Raw genomic sequence first — 17,957 nt, 5'->3', positions numbered from 1 at the left:
TTGCTCGGTGGCCCATCCTCTGGGCAGCAGGCCAGCTGAGCAGAAGAGGGGTTCGGAGAGAGGAGATGGTGCAGACGGGGCACAGCGGTGAGGCAGCGAGGAGGTCCCGAGATGTGAGAACACAGACGTGGTGTCAAGGTGACAATGTCCTGAGACATTTCCAAACTCAGTCACTCGCCAATCCCAGGGCCAACCCTCCCCTAAATTCACAGAGGTCAGCTCAGCAGCCCAGAGGCCTCCTCTCTCTGACGAGCCTCCTTTTGGTGCTCCCTGGTGGTCCTTGCTGCAGCTGGCTAACCAACCCTGAAGCCATTTCAATTTGTTAGGGAAATCCTAATCATGAGGCGAAGGCAGGGGTCTGGGTGGCCCACTCCCAGGAGACAGCAGGGCCTTTGGGCGTCACGCATCATGGAGGACAGCACAGACTGTGCTCTGCCAAGGCCCCAACTCCACCGGAAGTCTTAAGACACCCATCCCTGGAAATGAGGATCTTCCCTGACAACTGCTTGATTCAAACAGCCCACTCAAACGTTTTCCTCGGGATAAAGGAGACAGGGTTTCCCCTTCTAGAACGGAAATAGCCAGCAGCTTTTAAGTAGTGGTTTCTTTGGTGGCCATAAATTCCTACCACAGCTATTACTACCATGACGTGGGACTGTCAGTGAGTTAGTGACTCTCTCCTCTGGGCTCTCAGAACATTTCACATATGCCTCTACGTCAGTGCTTTGCGTGGTGCCTGGTGATCTACAAATACCCCGTTCTCTACCCATCTCCCCCTCGCCGGTCCCTGCACTTAGAGGGGTCTAGGAACATGGGAATTAACACACCCATCTTTATGTGCCTGACCCAGACTGGCACATGGTATATCCTCAGGGGTGTTGGCCGCATTGAACTCCCTGATGGAATAACAAATGGATACTTTTCCAAATTTTATTTTTGAAGCCACTATGTACCATATGTACCAATTAGGTTTTGTGCTTTTTGGCAAACAGCCCCCACGGTTCAGTGGTTTAAAGCAGCAAGTGTGGACTTCTTGATCCCGTGACGTGTGGCTGCCGTGTGTGGCTGGGGCTCTGGCTCTGTTCTCTGTGTCTTTTTGCTCGCTTGCCACGGCACCTGCTGTGGCCGGGGACGGACCTTCCCGTGGCTGAGCAGAGAAAGCCAGAGTCTCAGCCCAACCACCTCTATCACTCTGTGTGGATGAGGCAGATGGCACTTCTCACTCTTTAGTGGCTTGAGCTTCCTGTGGATAGAAGAGGACACCTGCAGGGCACACTCTAAGTCATAAGTCACACCGCAAGGACAGGCATGTGTCATCACACAGGAGAAGGAGTGAAAAGTGGTTAACAGTAAGACAACCCACCACACCAGAGAATAACAAAATAGGCAGGCTTATTATTATTATTATTATTATTATTATTATGGTTAGAACATTTAACAGGACATCTACCCTCTCAGCAGATTTTTAAATGTACAATACAGTATTGTATCAATAGGTACAATGTTGTAAGCAGACGTGTGGAACTTCTCATCTTGTATAACTGAAATTTTATGCACATTGATAAAGGTATAAAGAAAATGTGGCATATACATGCAATGGAGTATTTTATTTGCCCTTACACAGAAGGACGTCCTGCCATATGCAGCAACATGGGTGAGCCTTGCAACATTAGGCTGGGTGAAATAAACCGGTCATAGAAGGACAAATGCTACATGATTCCACTTACACAAGGTACCTAAAATAGTCCAAATCGTGGATGTAAAGAGTACAATGGTGGTTGCCAGAGGCTGGGTTGGGGGGTGGGTAGGAGAAAATGGGGAGTCGCTAATCAGGTAGTTTTGTAAACAACAGTATAGTTAGAGCCTTAACTCATTTCCCAAATCATAGCTTAAAAAAAAACCCCAATATTTACATCTCATCATCCAAACAAAATTTCATGCATTCCTGAGGATACTACAAATATAGGAAGGCAAAGCCTGCTCTCCCCACCCCAAACACACACACTTCTTTCTGAAACCTTCTCTAGCCATGAAGCAGGACCGGAAATCCATTGTTGCTTACAGCTCTGGAGCTGCCAGGTTCCAGCAGCCCTGTGTTTCCTGCTTGTGTCAGATCAGAAATGCACTGGGTCACCCATGTATACATTCTTAACTTGGCTCACCCAAGGTAAGAGTCTTTGCTGACGTACGTGAGCCAACTCCTCCCCTTTACAAATCGGGTTTAAAAGTCTGATTAGCGGTCAGTGTGATTTAGGAGTTCCCACTCCAAATTGGACAGTTTGAACATGAATGACATTGGCAGAGCACAGAATCATTTGAACACGATCAAACCCATGACCTCCTAGACTTCATGATACAGAAGGATTTGTGGCCACAAGGCTAGGAGAATAAAGACCCGGTCGAGATGCCACCTGTGCAGTGTGGGCTTTGATCCAAATGGTATGAGTTAGACGCCACATCACCATGAGCTAGTAAGCCCGTAGACCAGACCCTGGACTCCCTGATCAACAACTATTCATGTTGAATTGGTAGTCTCCCAAACATACCACAGGCTCCAACTTTCTAAGCTCAAAACCAGAATTCTCTCTGGGACTAATACGGTATTTTCAGGCTTGACATAATAGCAACTCTTAAAAGGATACTCTGCCCCATTTGCAAGTTACAGTTTCAGCTTTACTTTTGTTTTTACTTTACTATTATTATTTTTACGTAAGCAAACTCTATGCCTGGATCCAAAAACGAGGTGCTGGAAGGTAGTTTGGAAAACATTTTACCCCAACCACATCTAGAGCCTTCCTCGTGTAGGTCCGCCCCATCTGGCCCGTTAGACCCCAAGATTCACAGGCTAGGGTATGACTTCCAAGGCGGGGGCCTCTGTCATCTTTGCCGGCTCCTTCTCTGCCCCGGCGACACACCCCAGGGCCCCCACCGGTTTCTCCCCCTCTCCCGGGCCCACGGAGGGGTTCTGGCTGCACCGTTTTCTACTCCCCAAAGCTACTCTCCTGGACCTCCGCGAGCTGGCTCTGGGGCAGGGCAGTCCTTCGGGCAAGAGTGTTGTGATGAAATCTCAGGGGGTGGGGGGGGCAGATGGGGCCAGGGCAGCAGGGACAGGTAACAAGAAGATAAACACAGTCAGATTCAAAGACCTGAGGCCTCTACGGGTTCAGACGCATCCTTCCTGGCCTCTCCTCCTAGCCGATTCTGGAAACATTGCTGCTGGCGGGGGGGGGGGGGGGGGGGTGGGGATGGCGGGGCATGTGCTCACACAGCCTCCAGAACTCTTGCTACAGCTCCCGCCTTCCTGATGCAGGAAGTCATCCGCCTTCACAACTTCTCCCCATCACTACCTGCAAACCTCCCCTTTCCCTGCACAGCCCAAACTAGAGCTTTTATTTTTCATCTCATTATAGACTACACAGATTTTATAAACAAACACTTTCATACATTTTTACATAGGGGCATGTGGCTTATGACGCATGTGAAAAATGGGGCATGATATTTAATAGATTGCAAAAGTAGGCTGTGTCGTTGTCATAGATAAATGGCAACAAAGCAAAAATGCATCATGTACTCACACAGAAGAGGATGATCGGACCCAAACAAAGCTCTTGGAGGGTTCTTGCGGTTCCCAGGCTCTCCCTGAGCAGGTGGGGCCTTCCAGGTTAATATGGGTGGGAGGCAGGGCCTGGGGGCGGCACTGCTGTCTGGCTGGACCAACGAAGCCCTTCCCATCCTCCTCACCAAGGCTCAGCCATGCCCACACCTCCTGGCACTCAACTCTGCCCCCACGCGCCCTCACGCCATCAACCCACATCCACTTGCCCCCCTCCCACCTCCAGCTGGGCCCCTGACTAAAGGGATAGCATTGCAGAGCCAGTGAAGAGAAGGTGAAGGCTGGGAGAAGCACATAAGCATTTTCCAGGTGTGGTGTTTTCCAGGAACTGGGAGGACCTCATTGGAGAAGTCACAGTCTCTACCCACAGTTGTTCTAGACTATCCCCTGAGCGCCCCTTGGTCATGCAGGGAGGGACAAAATCTGTCTTGGCGTGCACAACCCTGAGGTTCCTGAGCGTGTTCTTGCCTCAGAGGCTCACAGGCCTCCCTTCTGCAACAGACTCTTGAGGCTTTATTATCACATACAGATTGGTGTCCCCTCTTAAAAGTAAGAAGCAAACTGCTGCTCATTTACAAGCCAACCGAGACCTCCTGCTCCCCTGTGGAAGGTGTGTATGTGGAACTCACTCGGTCCGCGGTCTCCCCATAGAAGACTGGACACTGTTTGCAGAGGTGTTTGGTGATGTGCTTTCGGAAGAATGTGGAGAGATACCTTCTGAACTTCTCCCCGACGAAGGCGTAGATGATGGGGTTGACACAACAGTGCGTCATCCCAAGGGTCTCCGTCACCTGCATGATCTGGTCTAGCTGACTGGTGCTGTGACAGTTGCTCATGTTAAAGGACTCCTGGAAGGTGCTCAGGAGAAGCACGATGTTGTTGGGAGCCCAGAAAAGAAAGTAAACAATGATGATCACGAAAATGAGCCTCACGGCCTTGTGCTTCTTCTTTTCGTTTCGGCACCGGAGCAGGGTCTTGAGGATGGCCGAATAGCAGATGACCATGATGAGCAGGGGCAGGACCAGGCCCAAGATGCTCCTCATTATTGTATGGAAACTCATCCATGTTTTTGGAAAGTGAGAACTGCAGGACGTAAAATCTTCCTTTTCCACTCTCGCGAAGATGATCCCAGGGAGAGAGGGGAACACGGACACCACCCAGGTGACCCCGCTTGTCAACACCCCAAAGGTGACTGTCCTGGCCTTTAACGCAAACACGGCGTGGACGATCGCCAGGTACCTGTCAATGGTCAGGAGGATGGTGAAGAAGTTTCCACCAAAATACCCAATGTGATACAGCCCGGTGAATGACTTACACATCACCTCCCCCAAGAACCACCCATGTATGGCGTAGTGGGCCCAGAACGGGATGGTGAGAAGGAAGAGCAGGTCGGAGATGGCCAAATTGAGCAGGTAGATGTCCGTCATGCTCTTCAGCTTCTTGCAGTTGATGAGGATGAGGATGACCAGCATGTTGCCCACGAAGCCGAAGATGAACACCAGCGAGTAGAGTGGAGGCAGGAGCCTGGCTGCGATCTGTCTCACGTTGGTCTTCTGACAGGGCTCGCTGTAATCATAGTCATAAATGGTGGTGGGTTCTTCATCGCTGCCCTGGCTATTGGTTGTAAACAGAGAAAGCGATGTGGACAGCATGTCGTGGCTGACCTGGGGAAACGTGCCATTGGCACCCATCTTTCTCCGTCCTGTAATCAGAGAACGAAATGATAACACGCCACATAACCGCTGCCATCCCCAAGCTTAAAAATATCCTCACTCCATGTCAGCGACGGCCTGGTGTTTGTCTCTGCTTCACGGCCGTGTCCTGGAAAGCTCTCATGTTGGCTGATCACTTCCCTTTATTCCTGGGAGCAGACGCTAGCTGTCTCCCCACCAGCCATTTCTCAACACCCCAGGCCTTCCCGGAGGACCCAACTCGCATGGTATAATTCCCCGCACAGCACACTTGCTGCTCTACCTTCTCTCCGGGGGGCACACGGGCCAGTGACCCATTCCCAGAGGACAATGAGGAAGGGCATTCTGTGAGGGGGGCCTCTGGGAATGCTCTTCTCCTACAGGAGAGATGCAGCAGAAACCCGGGCCTGCCCCGTCTGCTGTCGGAGCTTGTCTTGTGAGGGCTTGGTGTTTGGGACCCTGAACAAAAGACTCAGAGAACGGAGCAAAACGAGGCCGAGTCCCAGCGCCACCAAGTCGTAAGCCCAGCCTTGGACTGCTCATCCTCTGACGTCTTGTGATTGGAAAAAAATAAGCCCTTGTTTTTAAGCTACCGTGAGTTCCACGTTCTGTTACTTGCAGCCGAACGCCTTCTAACTAACTCTCAACTCTCAGCCTCCACCTCCCTGCCAAAGCTTCCTGGGCAAGGTTGCCATGGCAACCCAACTACTAAATGCCCTGGGTCTGCTTCAGCTTCATCCTCGATGAGCATTGGATCCTTCTGCTAAGTTCTTCCATTTAAAACTCATTTGCCTTCTGGGAGGTTAGTGCCTGCCTTGTGCCTCATTCATTTTCTTCGTTGGTGTCTCCTTCCCCTGCCCACCCCGTGAGAACCCCCAGGCACCATCCTTAGCTGCCGCCTCTTTACCTGCTACCTCTTTATTCTCGCCCACAGGTTCTTGCTGAGTCGTGCTGTCTAATCGCAGGGTTCTAGGCACCCTGAATGTCAATACATCTCAAGGCTTTGCCTTCCAGTCTCACCTTTCAACCCCTACATCTCAGAGTTGGATTTCCCATTGCCTCCTGCATAGCTCTCCATGGGTTTACCCATTTAACCAGCATCCACTGAGCACCTACCGTGAGCCATACTCAGTTCTACTACTGCTGTCATTATCATTGTCATGTGGATTCTACCTCATAAACACCTCCCGGTTCAGCCCCTCTGCACCTCTGTCGGCTGCCACTGTCTTGCCTTAGACCCTCCCCACTTCCATCTTTGCTGTGGTCTTGCCTTGCTCACGGCTTATTCCTGACCATGTTCCTTTTCAACCTGTCTTCCCCAACACTGCAATGGGATCGTGCGCTTCTCAGCTGAAAACCACAGTGGTCCCACACCTGGTATGTGGCAGGACCTCAAAGGCAATGCCCAGACCACTCGTCAGTCTTTTCTACGCTCATGTCTTCCCAGCTTCGTCTCCAGTCACTTCTCAAACCCCAGGTCTTGTGCCCCCACCCCATCCGTCTTCCGTCCATTTTCCTGCAAACTCACCTGCTTCAGTGGTTTCGCATAAGCTTGCCCCTCTGCCTAAAATGCCTGGTGAGCTCCTAGTCATCCGCCAATACCTCTTGTTCAAATTCCCCTTCTCTGTGAAGCCAAACCTGCCTCCTCTAATCAATCACTCCAATCATCTCATAACACCATGCATGCCTCTAAACAAGCCCTTATCACACGATCTCCAATACACTGTGTGCCCTTTGAAGTCCAATCATGTTTCTGTTTCCAGCTCTTATGATATAGCATCCGGCTAAAGGAGGCACCACTAAATGTTCATTAAGGGAATGCATGAAAAGTCTTTATCCTGAGTATAACATCTAACATCATTAGGCTTGAGTCTCAAGAATATTCTTTTTTTTTTTCTTTCCTGGTAGTGACTGTGGATTGGTTTTTATCTTTGTACACACCTTATTCTTCAATTTCTCTTCTGATTGACACATCTCATAGATCTTTCATTTCACTAAGCCAGATTCTTGGAAATCTGCTGCAACTAAGAAAGACTTCTAATCAAGCTCTGGGGGAAAAATGTATCCACCTAAAGAATCACATCTATGATCATTAATTGAGTGCTCCTTAAGTTCCAGGTGCTGTGCTAAATACTTTGCATGCATTAGTTTAATATTTGCAAAAATTTTGTGAGCAAGTATTTATACATTATACAAGTGAAGAAATTCAAAATTTCAGCCTGGACAAGTTAAATGACTTTCCCAAATTTACAAAACAAGTAATAACTGAGCTGGATTTTGAACCTGGGGCTATTCCGTTACAAAAGACCTCAGGAGCTCCTGTCTCCAGGCTGGCAGAGCAGAGATGGATATAGAATAGGTAACAATTTTCTAGGTATGCTTCCATGCCTTGAACTTCTTTGGCATTTAGACTTAAAAGCCACACATTCACCAATATGAAAATGCCCCACCTATGCATGCAGAAGTGGGCACATGTGCGCACGTGCACACACATACACACACACACACACACACGAAAATAAGCTCCACAAGGGCCAAGAACTTTGTCTTGCAATGAAGTATCTTGGTGCCCCAGAGCCTGATCTGGCACTTAGAGTCTGTTAAATAAATATCATTTCTGTAAGTGAATGACAGAGAACCAGGAGGCTGCAAGCTGCTGAGAAACACAATGCCCCACTGTGGACTAGCCTCCCAGGCAATCCCGTGGGAGACCGTATAAAAACTAAGATATTGGGGATCCTTGCACACAGCCCATTAAGTGCAGCACACCCTCTGAGCTGTTCTATAACCAACCACAGGGCTGGCCTCCTCATCTGGATGGGAAAGTGTGGACTCGATCCGTGGTTCTCAAATGCTGGGCTTCGGTATCACACAGGAAGTCTGTCAGTCAGACATGCACAGCCCGGACCCTCGGGTGATTCAGATCAAGGGAAAGGGTAGCGCTCGAGGGGGCCAATCGCCCTGACCACTTCCACCGTGTGTTCTCTCCACGTTGTTGTTTACCTGCGCTGGCTTCTCATCTACCAGCCACCTCCTCCTCCACGACTCCTCCCCAGTCACTCCAGCCCACCTAGCTCCTGACACAACAGACTGGCAAGGTGTCACTTTCAAGTGTCAGGACGCATCCTGAGTCGATTAAAAGCTGACTCTCAGAAAAACAGGTTCCTCACTTCAGCCCCCATGGGCCGTCTGAATTGAGGAAAGAGACCAATTTTGGTTCAGGGCTTGGACCATCGCATAGATGGACTATGAAGGGGGGAGGGGGAATATTTGGGATGGAAAGTTCCAGCTCTTTAAAGCCCCAGGGGGCTGGGAGGGGCAGAGTGAGAGAAGCAGCAGCTGAGAAGCCTGAATGTCCTCACTTTTGTGGCTGCCCTCTTCAGCGCACTGTCCTCTCACCTGAGCCCCACGGGGTGGTCTCACCCTGCTCTGCACTTGTTCACTGTCATCCGGGCCTCTCCAACATTTCTGGTGCAGACACCACCCTCCAGCCTTTTCTCCCCCAACACCATCCCCCAAGGTCCTGAGCTATGCAACCTTCAGGGTGTTGCCAGTCCCTGCATCTCCAGTGTTGGGATGCTTTGAGCCTGTGATTCATAAAGTAATGGAAAAAGCACCCACAACTCACCAGTGGATGGCTTCTCCCAAGTGGCACTAGAGGGTCTGGCTTCTCAGCAACTGAACCAAAGAGATCTGAAGGTAGAAACTTGGTGTGCAGAAGTAGGAAATAATGTTTCCTGCAGAAGAAGGCGGAGATACAACGGCAAGTAATGGTACAGATTTGAAGAAAAAAAAAAAAAAAGAATGATACAGTTCTTCTTTTCCAGCCAGGAACATTGTACACTAGGTTGAGGTCTCCAGAGTAATATTCATTTTGAAATCTTACTTATGCAACCGTGAGTGTGAGTCAGGCGTACCCTGTACATCGGCTCCTCTGTCTAACGACTCTGGGCTTCTTTATCTTGTGGGTCTCTATATCTGGAAATCTTCCTCTCTCTTCTGCCAGTGATAATTTGCATGAAATGAGCACAACAGAACTTAATTTTCCAGAGGCTAAATGCTAACAGTGGGGCTGTTGCTGATGGTGGAGAAAACAGAATGAGTTTTATGTGACCATGCACACCGGTGACATTGTGGATTTGGGATCTGGTTGGAAATTTTTTTTAGGTGGAGATTTTTATTGAAAAGGGAATGTAAAATGGTCTCTTGTATCAGAGATGTCATTAGCGATAAGGGCCTCAGTTATTTTAGGTCCCACTCCTCAGAAAGAAGTTTTTCTTTTTTTTTTTTTTCCTAAAGATTTTATTTATTTATTTGACAGAGAGAGACGGCGAGAGAGGGAACACAAGCAGGGGGAGTGGGAGAGGGAGAAGCAGGCTTCCCGCTGAGCAGGGAGCCCGATGCAGGGCTCGATCCCAGGACCCCGGGATCATGACCTGAGCCAAAGGCAGCTGCTTAAGGACTGAGCCACTCAGGCGCCCCAGAAAGAAGTTTTTCTAAAAGAAAACACCACAGACATTCTGGGAGGATGGTGGCATAGGAAGCACCAGAAGAAATCTCTCTCCCCACCCAGACAACAATTGCACTGACACAATCTGTCTTATCTAACTATTCTGGAACTCTGGAATCTACTGAAGACCTGCAACTGTCAGGAGGAGGCTTGAATGATCAGTTGCAGTTAACTTTCGTCGATTTTAGCTTTTGGCACTGTAGCAGCTACCCATCCCCCACAGCCTCCTCTTGGCACATGATGTATAAAGGCATTTCTGTGACACCAGCAACCCAAAGGGGAGAGAACAGAGCCATAAAAGAGCAGAGTTTGTGTGTTTTTAAGCTGGGTGACATTAAGCTGGTATAAATTTAAATTAGAATGTTCTAACTATGCTATCACCATGGTAACCCCAAAGAAAATAGCTTTAGAACACACACAAAAGGAAATAAAAGGGAATTTAAGCATTTTATTACAAAAAATAATAATAAAACACAAAAGAAGACAGTAGTGCAGGAAATGAGGGACAAAAAAGCCATAAGCATGCACCTTGGAAAAAATGACAAAATGACAGAATTAAGTCCCTCCTTATCAGTAATTACTTTAAATGTAAATGCATTAAATATGGAGCACTGGGTGTTATACGAAAACAATGGATCCTGGCTCACCACATCAAAAACTAATGATGTATTGTATGGTGACTAACATAACATAATAAAATTTAAAAAAATTTAAAAAATAAACAAAAGATAGAGAATGGTAGAACGAATAACAAAACAAAACAAACATGTTCTAATGTGTGTTATCAACAAGAGACTCATTTTTGATCCAAACACACAAAAATACTGAAAGTGAAGGATGAAGAAAATATTAACTAAAAGATGTGAAACAAAAGAGAGCAGAGATGACTATACTAATATCAGACAGAATAGACTTTAAATTGAAAAAGATTACAAGAGACACAGACAGATATTATATATTAATAAAGGGTTTAATACAGCCAGACAATACAATGACTACAAACATTTACACCTAATGACAAGATCATCCAAATATATGAAGCAAAAACTGACAGGAGTGAAGGGGGAAAAAAGACAGCTGCACAATAAGAGTTGGATATTTCAACACCCCGTTCTTGATAAGGGAATGCAAAATGGTGCATTTTGGACAACCAGATGAAAGATAAGTAGGGAAGCGGAGGGCTTGAACAGCACAATAAGCCACCTGGATCTGACAGAGAGATATGAGATACTCTACCCAAGAATAGCACACACACTCTTCTCAAATATATCTAGGACATTTTTCAGAAGATGCCGTATTGAAACTAGATAGATAAATTCGGAAACTCAACAACTAAACAAAACTCAATTCAAAACTAGGCAAAAGACTTGCCTTGAATAGACATTTCTCCAAAGAAGATATAAGCATGGCTAATAAGCACATGTTATGGTCAACACCAGTGATCATTAGGGAAATGAAAATCAACACTACAATGAGATACCACCGCACAGCCATTAAAATGGCTACTATCCAAAAAACAGAGACTAACAAGTGTTGGTAAGGATGTGGAGACACTGAAACTCTTGTGTGCTCTTGTGGAAATGTAAAATGGTACAGCCACTGTGCAAAACAGTATGGTGGTTCCCCAAAAACATAAAAATAGAATTCCTGTGTGATCCAACAATTCTACTCTGGTTGTATACTCGAAAGAACTGAAAGCAGAGTCTTAAAGCGATATTTATACACCCATGTTCATAGCCATCATATTATTCACAATAGCTTAAACATGGAAGAAATCCAGCTGTCCACCCATGGATGAATAGATGAGCAAACTGTGGTATATGCATACAATGGAATATTATTCAGTCTTATGAAGGAGATTCTGACACCTGCTACAACACAGAAGAACCTTGAGGACGTTATGCTGAGTGAAATAAGCCAGTCACAAAAGACTGGATGATTCCACTTACATGTGGAAGAGAAAGAAAATCATCGAGACAGGAAATAGAATGGTGGTTGCCAGGTGCTGGCGTGAGGGATTAATAAGTGCTAATAGGTACAGAGTTTCAGCTTTACAAGATGAAAGGAGTTCTGGAGATGGACGGTGGTAATGGTTGGCAACATTACAAATGCGTTTAACGCCATCGAAGTGTACACTTAAAAATGGTTAAAATGGTAAGATTTTATGTTATATAAACATAATACACATTATGTTTATTTTACCACAAAAAAAAAGAAAAGAAAAACATAAATCATCGTTAACAGCACAAATCCTGCAATTGAGGCAACTACACTTAGGAATATTCCTCAGGTTCCACAGGGAAAATTGAGTCACCTGAGTTGGCTCCAGGCACTTTCTAGAATTCAGCAGGTCTCGGGTCAGGAACCTTATGCTGTGGCCTTGGCAAATGTCTAAGCTTTGATTTCCCCAACTATAACATAGGAATAATAAGGCCTCTGGGGTCTGTGGGGTTTAAATGGATACAAAGCAGCTAGTACAGCCTCAGGTATGAACTAGGCACTCAACAGATAGCTAATAGTAGCTAACAACAACAACAATAAAACACTCAGTGCAATCCAGGGGTCCTTTCTGGATTTCTATTTGTTGTAGCCAGGTATCCTGCATAAGACCTGGTTTTTGTGTGAAGCAAGAAGGGCCTCAGATTTTTCCTTAGAAGATAGCTTCTTGCTTGATCAGGAACATGAAAAGTTTCCCAGTTGTTTCCTAATGTGGTCTCTGAGTGAGGATCAGAAGGGTCTTTCTGAGATTTCAATAGTAAAACTGGTCTTACCCACCCAGGGATGCTGGGTCCGTGCCCACTTATGGAATGTCTTGACTCTGGCATCATGCTGCTGGTTCCTTTGAGTCAGTCTGGGATGGGGAAGGTCAAGACCCTAGAATTTTGCCCTTGTTGATTTCTGTCTTCACACTAGACATCACTGACTCCAGCTCTGTGATTTTATAAACAGAGAGGCACAGAGATAAGGGGTGGCAGAGCCAGGATTTGAATGTTTGGCTTATCTCTGGCACAGGGAACAGATGGCACACCCGGCCATCTGTTTTGAAGACACAGTGTAAGGCTGAGTGTATGTATAGAAGGGTAGGCAGGGTTAAGAGAACCAACAGGTGGGTGAGGTGTCCAAAGACTAGTGGGCTGCTTGAAGGATCAAACCAATAAATATCACCTGAGCCCTGTTGAGAGCTGAAGGTAGAAGGATACAGCTGCTGCTAGAACTTCTGCAGGGCAGGAGGAGAGCAGGGACAGAAGTCCTCCGACCTTCTGTCAGTGCCTGAACCCAACAGGAAGAGGGAACAGCGGGGGTACAGGTGATGTAGCCAGTAGAAGAATTTATCCTCTGGGATCCTGGAAATCAGAGCGGATCTGGGGGAGCATGACTAATCAGTCACTCAGCTATCAAGTCAAACTTTTTTTTTTGGTCACTATGTTCTCACCTGGTCCATGCAGATAGTCAGAAGAGTGGGAACCAGGGTACGTACACCTTAAGATTCTTTATGCACGTGGAGACAGTTAGGAATGATGCTTTTCCAGCAATTTGAGAGCCTCATGTTCACCTGTTGGCACTGGGTTCATGGGTTCTGAAATTCTCAGTGGGGGAAGAAAGGTACGGCCTCTTGAGCAGACTTGGGGGAAAGTGTGTCACCAGCCTCCTATCTCAATAGTGGGCATGGCTGCGGTCACCTCAAGGTGACCTGGGGCAGGGATGAGGGGACACTTAGTTCTATAAGCAAATAAAACAAAAACGGATCACACTCCCTGAATGAAGAGGGAAGAACGAGACCAACACTGGCCATGAGAAGGTTAAGATTCTTGTTTATCTGTACTCTGAAGGTCAGCAGTGAGTTGAGGGTTAGATCGTTGATGCTGAAAGTTAGGTTTGTTCTGAGAACCGCTCTCCCCTTGCACGGATGCCAATATTCAGCTAAATGAAAACATGGGGAAACCTGTGGCTGGAAAGAATTTCTGCCAGGGCAAGAAGACAGGAAATGTTTATCAGCAGCCTCAGGTTACATTGATGACTCTCCTTGTGACTAACTCCCTTACTTATCTGTGATGGATTTGTTCAGTTGACACCTTCAGAAGATACATTCTTGCCTTTTTTTCAACACAGATGCTTTGGTTGATTGTGGCTTCTATGGTTTGCATGCTTCCTGTGACCTACTAAAATAGATTAGTGAGTTCTAGGATTTTACATCTTCAGTTTTGGTTAAAAACATTGATCTGGACTAATATGGTACCCACAGAAAGAACCCAGTTATACATTCCTGCATGCTCTGGTCATGTTTCCGTAATAAAAAGAATACAAATTATTTCCACTATTGTCCCCAGTGACAAAGTAACACAACAGCAAGAAAGCCCAGAAACTGCAAATAGTTTTTGGGAAGGGAAAGTGTCCAGTGACAGAAGATAAGCATGAACTTCTCTCTCCTCCTCCATGTTCACCACCATCTCCAGTGAACCAAGAGCAGACAAAGATATGTGATGAAAAAAATAAATAAATAAAAATGTCATAAAAAAACAGGTAATTTAAGTCTCTATTAACTGAGAGTGTAAAGGTAGTAGGTGAGATGTTTCCGTTCTTTGAGACCAAATCAACTTTGGGAGATAAAGGTGAAGTCAAGATCTTTAATACATCCACGCGTTAAAAAACCCTCTCAAGTGACTTAAGAGGATGTTGTTTGAACCCTGTAGTAGGGAGATAATCTCGCGTTCTTCTACAGCCCAGATGTTTTGACCTACTCTGTGACTAGACTCAGACCTTCGCCTCAGAGGTGACCTGCTCTAGGGAGGAAGCCATGGCTGGGGATGGGTCAGGACACAGTACTTGAAAGACATTTTTAGAGACCCCTAAGACATGGCAGAAGTGGGTGGGGGGCTGGTTCTGGGGAATCAGAAGCTAGAATTTGCTGTCAACACTATCACCTGCCCTCCCCCAAGGCGTGGTGAATAGGAGGAGGATGGGGTGGCCGCCTACAGGATGAGGTTTCAGACATGGCATTAGGGGCCATAGCTACTCTTCTTCCACCTCTGACATCATTTGAGTGTGGCTTCTGAGGTGTCTCAGGGAGAGGTACAATGCTGTAGCCACCTGAAAAGAACTCAAATAGTGGTCTTTGCAGATTCTGGTGGCATGAGAAGAAACCCACAAATCGGGATGTGGCAGAGATTCTGATTGGAAGGTATGACTGAGGCCTCACCTTGAGTGGGTGGTGGGTGATAGAAGATAGAGAAACCCTTCCCAAGTATGGGTAGTTGAAGATGTGCCCAATTGCTGTTGGCTTTGCAGGAAACATAAATACTTGGTGGTGGGGAAAGGACAAGTTTGGGGAGGACAAATAATTTGTAATGCAACTCAGATATATATACATTTAAAAATATAGTATGTATTATATACATAACATACCATATATATTATATATATATTTTTAAAGTAGTGCATGCTGAAAGCAAAAGTTGGTTCTTTGAAAAGATCAAGAAGGTTGACAAACCTCTATGCTGACTATGAAAAAAAGAAAAGACATAAATAACTAAAATCAGATGTAATTGATTACTAGTGAATTTACAGAAACAAAAAAGATTATAAGAGAATATTATATACAATGTCCACTAACAAATTCAATAACATGGACAAATGGAATGAAATAGACAAATTCCTAGAAGCACATAAATTACCAAAAAGTGACTCAATAAGAAACAGAAAATCTTAAAAGTTCTATAAAAAATAAAGAGATTAAATCAGAAATAAAAAAATCTCCCAACAGATAAATGCCCAGGACTGGGTGGCTTCACTGGTGACTTCTACCAAACATTAAAAGAAAAATTAACATCAGTCTTTCTCAAACTCTTCCCATAAATAGAAGAGGAGGGGACATTTCCTAACACATTCTATGAAGCAAGAATTGCCATGATAGCAAAGCTAGACAAAGACCAGTATCCTCTATGAAAATAGATGCAAAACTCTCAACAAAATACTAGTAAACTGAATCCAATAGCACATTAAAAGAATTATACTCCATGGCCATGTAGGATTTATCCAAAGAATGCAAGGGCAGTTCAATACAGGAAAAATCAGCCAATGTCATACACAACAAGAACAGAATGAAGAAGAAAAATACAATCATCTCAATTGACACAGAAAAAGCTTTTGACAAAATTCAACACCCTTCCATAATGAAAATGCTCAAAAAAGTAGGAATATGAGAAAATTGCCTCAACATGATAAAAGATTTGTGAAACCCCTCAGCTAGCATCAGACTCAACGGTAAGAGACTAAAAACCTCCCCTCTAAGATCAGGAACAAGACAAGGGTGCCCACTTTCACCACTGCTATTCAGCACTATACTGTAAGTTCTAGTCAAAGCAATCGGGAAAGAAAAGGAAATAAAAGGCACTCAAATTGGAATGGAAGAAGTAAAACTCTCTATTCACAGATGACATGATCCTATATATAGAAAATCCTAAGGGATCCACAAAAAACCTCCTAGAAACAATTAACAAATTCAGCAAAATTGCAGAAAATAAAATCAATGCACAAAAATCTGTTGTGTTTTTATATACCACCAGTGAACAATCTGAAAAGGAAATTAAGAAAACAATTCCATTTACAATAACATCAAAAAGAATAAAATACCTGGAAATAAATTTAACCAAGGAAGTGCAATACTTGTACACTGAAACCATAAAACATTGCAGAAAGAAATTAAAGAAGGCTTAAACAAATAGAAGGACAGTGCATGTTCATGGATTGTAACACTCAACATTGTTGAGATGGCAGTAGGTCCCAAAGCTATCTAAAAGATATAATGCAATTCCTATCAAAATTCCAGTGGCCTTTGCAAAAAGAGAAAAGCCGATCCTCAAATCCGTATGGAATTGCAAGGAGCCCTGAATAGCAAAAAAACAAAAACAAAAACAAAAAACAAAAAACAAAAAACAACTTTGGAGGACTACAGCTTCCCGATTTCAAAACACACTACAAAGCTACATTAACTAAAACAGTGTGGCACTGGCATAAGGATAGACCTATAGATCAGTGGAATACAACTGAGAGTCCAGAAATAAACTCCTACATCTACTGCAAATTAATTCTCAGTAAGGGTGCCAAGACCACTAATTGGAGAAAGAACATTCTCTTCAACCAATGATGTTGGAACAACTAGATATCCACATGCAAAAGACTGAAGTTAGATCCCTTCCTCACATCATATAAAAAAGTGAACTCAAAGTGGATCAACGACGTAAATATAAAAGCTTAAAACAATAAAATTCTTAGAAGACAATGTAGAGGTGAATCTTTATGTCCTCTGATTTTGAATGAATTCTTAGACAGCCAAAGCATGAGTGGCAACAACAAAAAATAGGTAAATTGAACTTCAGCAAAATTAAAAATTTTTGTGCATTAAAGATATTACCAGTAAAGAGAAAAAACAACCTGTAAGATGAGAGGAAATATTTGCAAATCATGTATCTGCTAAGCGTCTAGTTTCTGGAAAGTATAAAGAATGCCTATAGCTCAAGAACAAAAAGGCAAACGACCCAATTTAAAAATGGGCAAAGCACTCAAAGACATGTTTTGCCAGAGAAGATGTACAAATGGCCAGTAAGCACATGAAAAGGTGCTCAACATCATTAGTCAGCAGAGAATTGAAAATCAAAACCACAATGAGACACCCGTTAGGTATAGAAGGGTTCCTACCTACTAAGAAGGGTATAGTTGTTTGTTTGTTTGTTTTTAAAAAAAGGAAATAACAAGCGTTGGTGAGGCTGTGGAGAAACTGGAACTCTCTTAAGTTGCTTGGTGGGACTGTATAATGGCGCATCAGATTTGGAAAACTGTGACAGTTCCTAAAAAGTATTAAACATAGAATTATCACATGATCTTGCAATTCTAGTCCTAGATGTATATCCCCCCAAAACTGAAAACCGGTAATCAAATACTGCTACACAAATGTTCAGAGCATTACTTGTTCTGAATAACCAAAAGACAGAAACAACCCAAATGTTCATCAACCGATGAACGGATAAATAAATGGATCTATACATACAGTTATCCATAAAAAGGAATGAAGTATTAATACATGGTATGATATGGATGAGCCTTAAGGACATCATGCTAAGGGAAGGCAACCAGACAGAAAAAGCCA

General features: G+C 44.7%; 1 protein-coding gene across 1 annotated transcript; it reads right to left on the bottom strand.

The window, feature by feature from the left end:
- Window positions 1–947: 947 nt before the first annotated feature.
- Window positions 948–9,233, bottom strand: CCR2 (C-C motif chemokine receptor 2). Its single transcript, XM_027587207.2, has 2 exons — window positions 8,933–9,233; window positions 948–5,315 (listed from the first exon to the last, which is right to left on the bottom strand). Exon 2 carries the CDS (start codon window positions 5,302–5,304, stop codon window positions 4,186–4,188), a length of 1,119 nt encoding a protein of 372 aa, XP_027443008.1. The 5' UTR covers window positions 5,305–5,315; window positions 8,933–9,233; the 3' UTR covers window positions 948–4,185.
- Between the last annotated feature and the right edge of the window lie 8,724 nt (window positions 9,234–17,957).

Source organism: Zalophus californianus, chromosome 1 (genome assembly GCF_009762305.2).
Source record: "Zalophus californianus isolate mZalCal1 chromosome 1, mZalCal1.pri.v2, whole genome shotgun sequence".
Taxonomy (NCBI): Eukaryota; Metazoa; Chordata; class Mammalia; order Carnivora; family Otariidae; genus Zalophus; species Zalophus californianus.
The sequence above is the reverse complement of the archived record's forward strand: the minus strand, read 5'-3'. Positions and strand labels throughout refer to the sequence as shown.

Excerpts from the sequence above, each read along its gene's own strand:
- CCR2 (XM_027587207.2), bottom strand. The coding sequence starts at position 5,304 with ATGGGTGCCAATGGCACGTTTCCCCAGGTCAGCCACGACATGCTGTCC.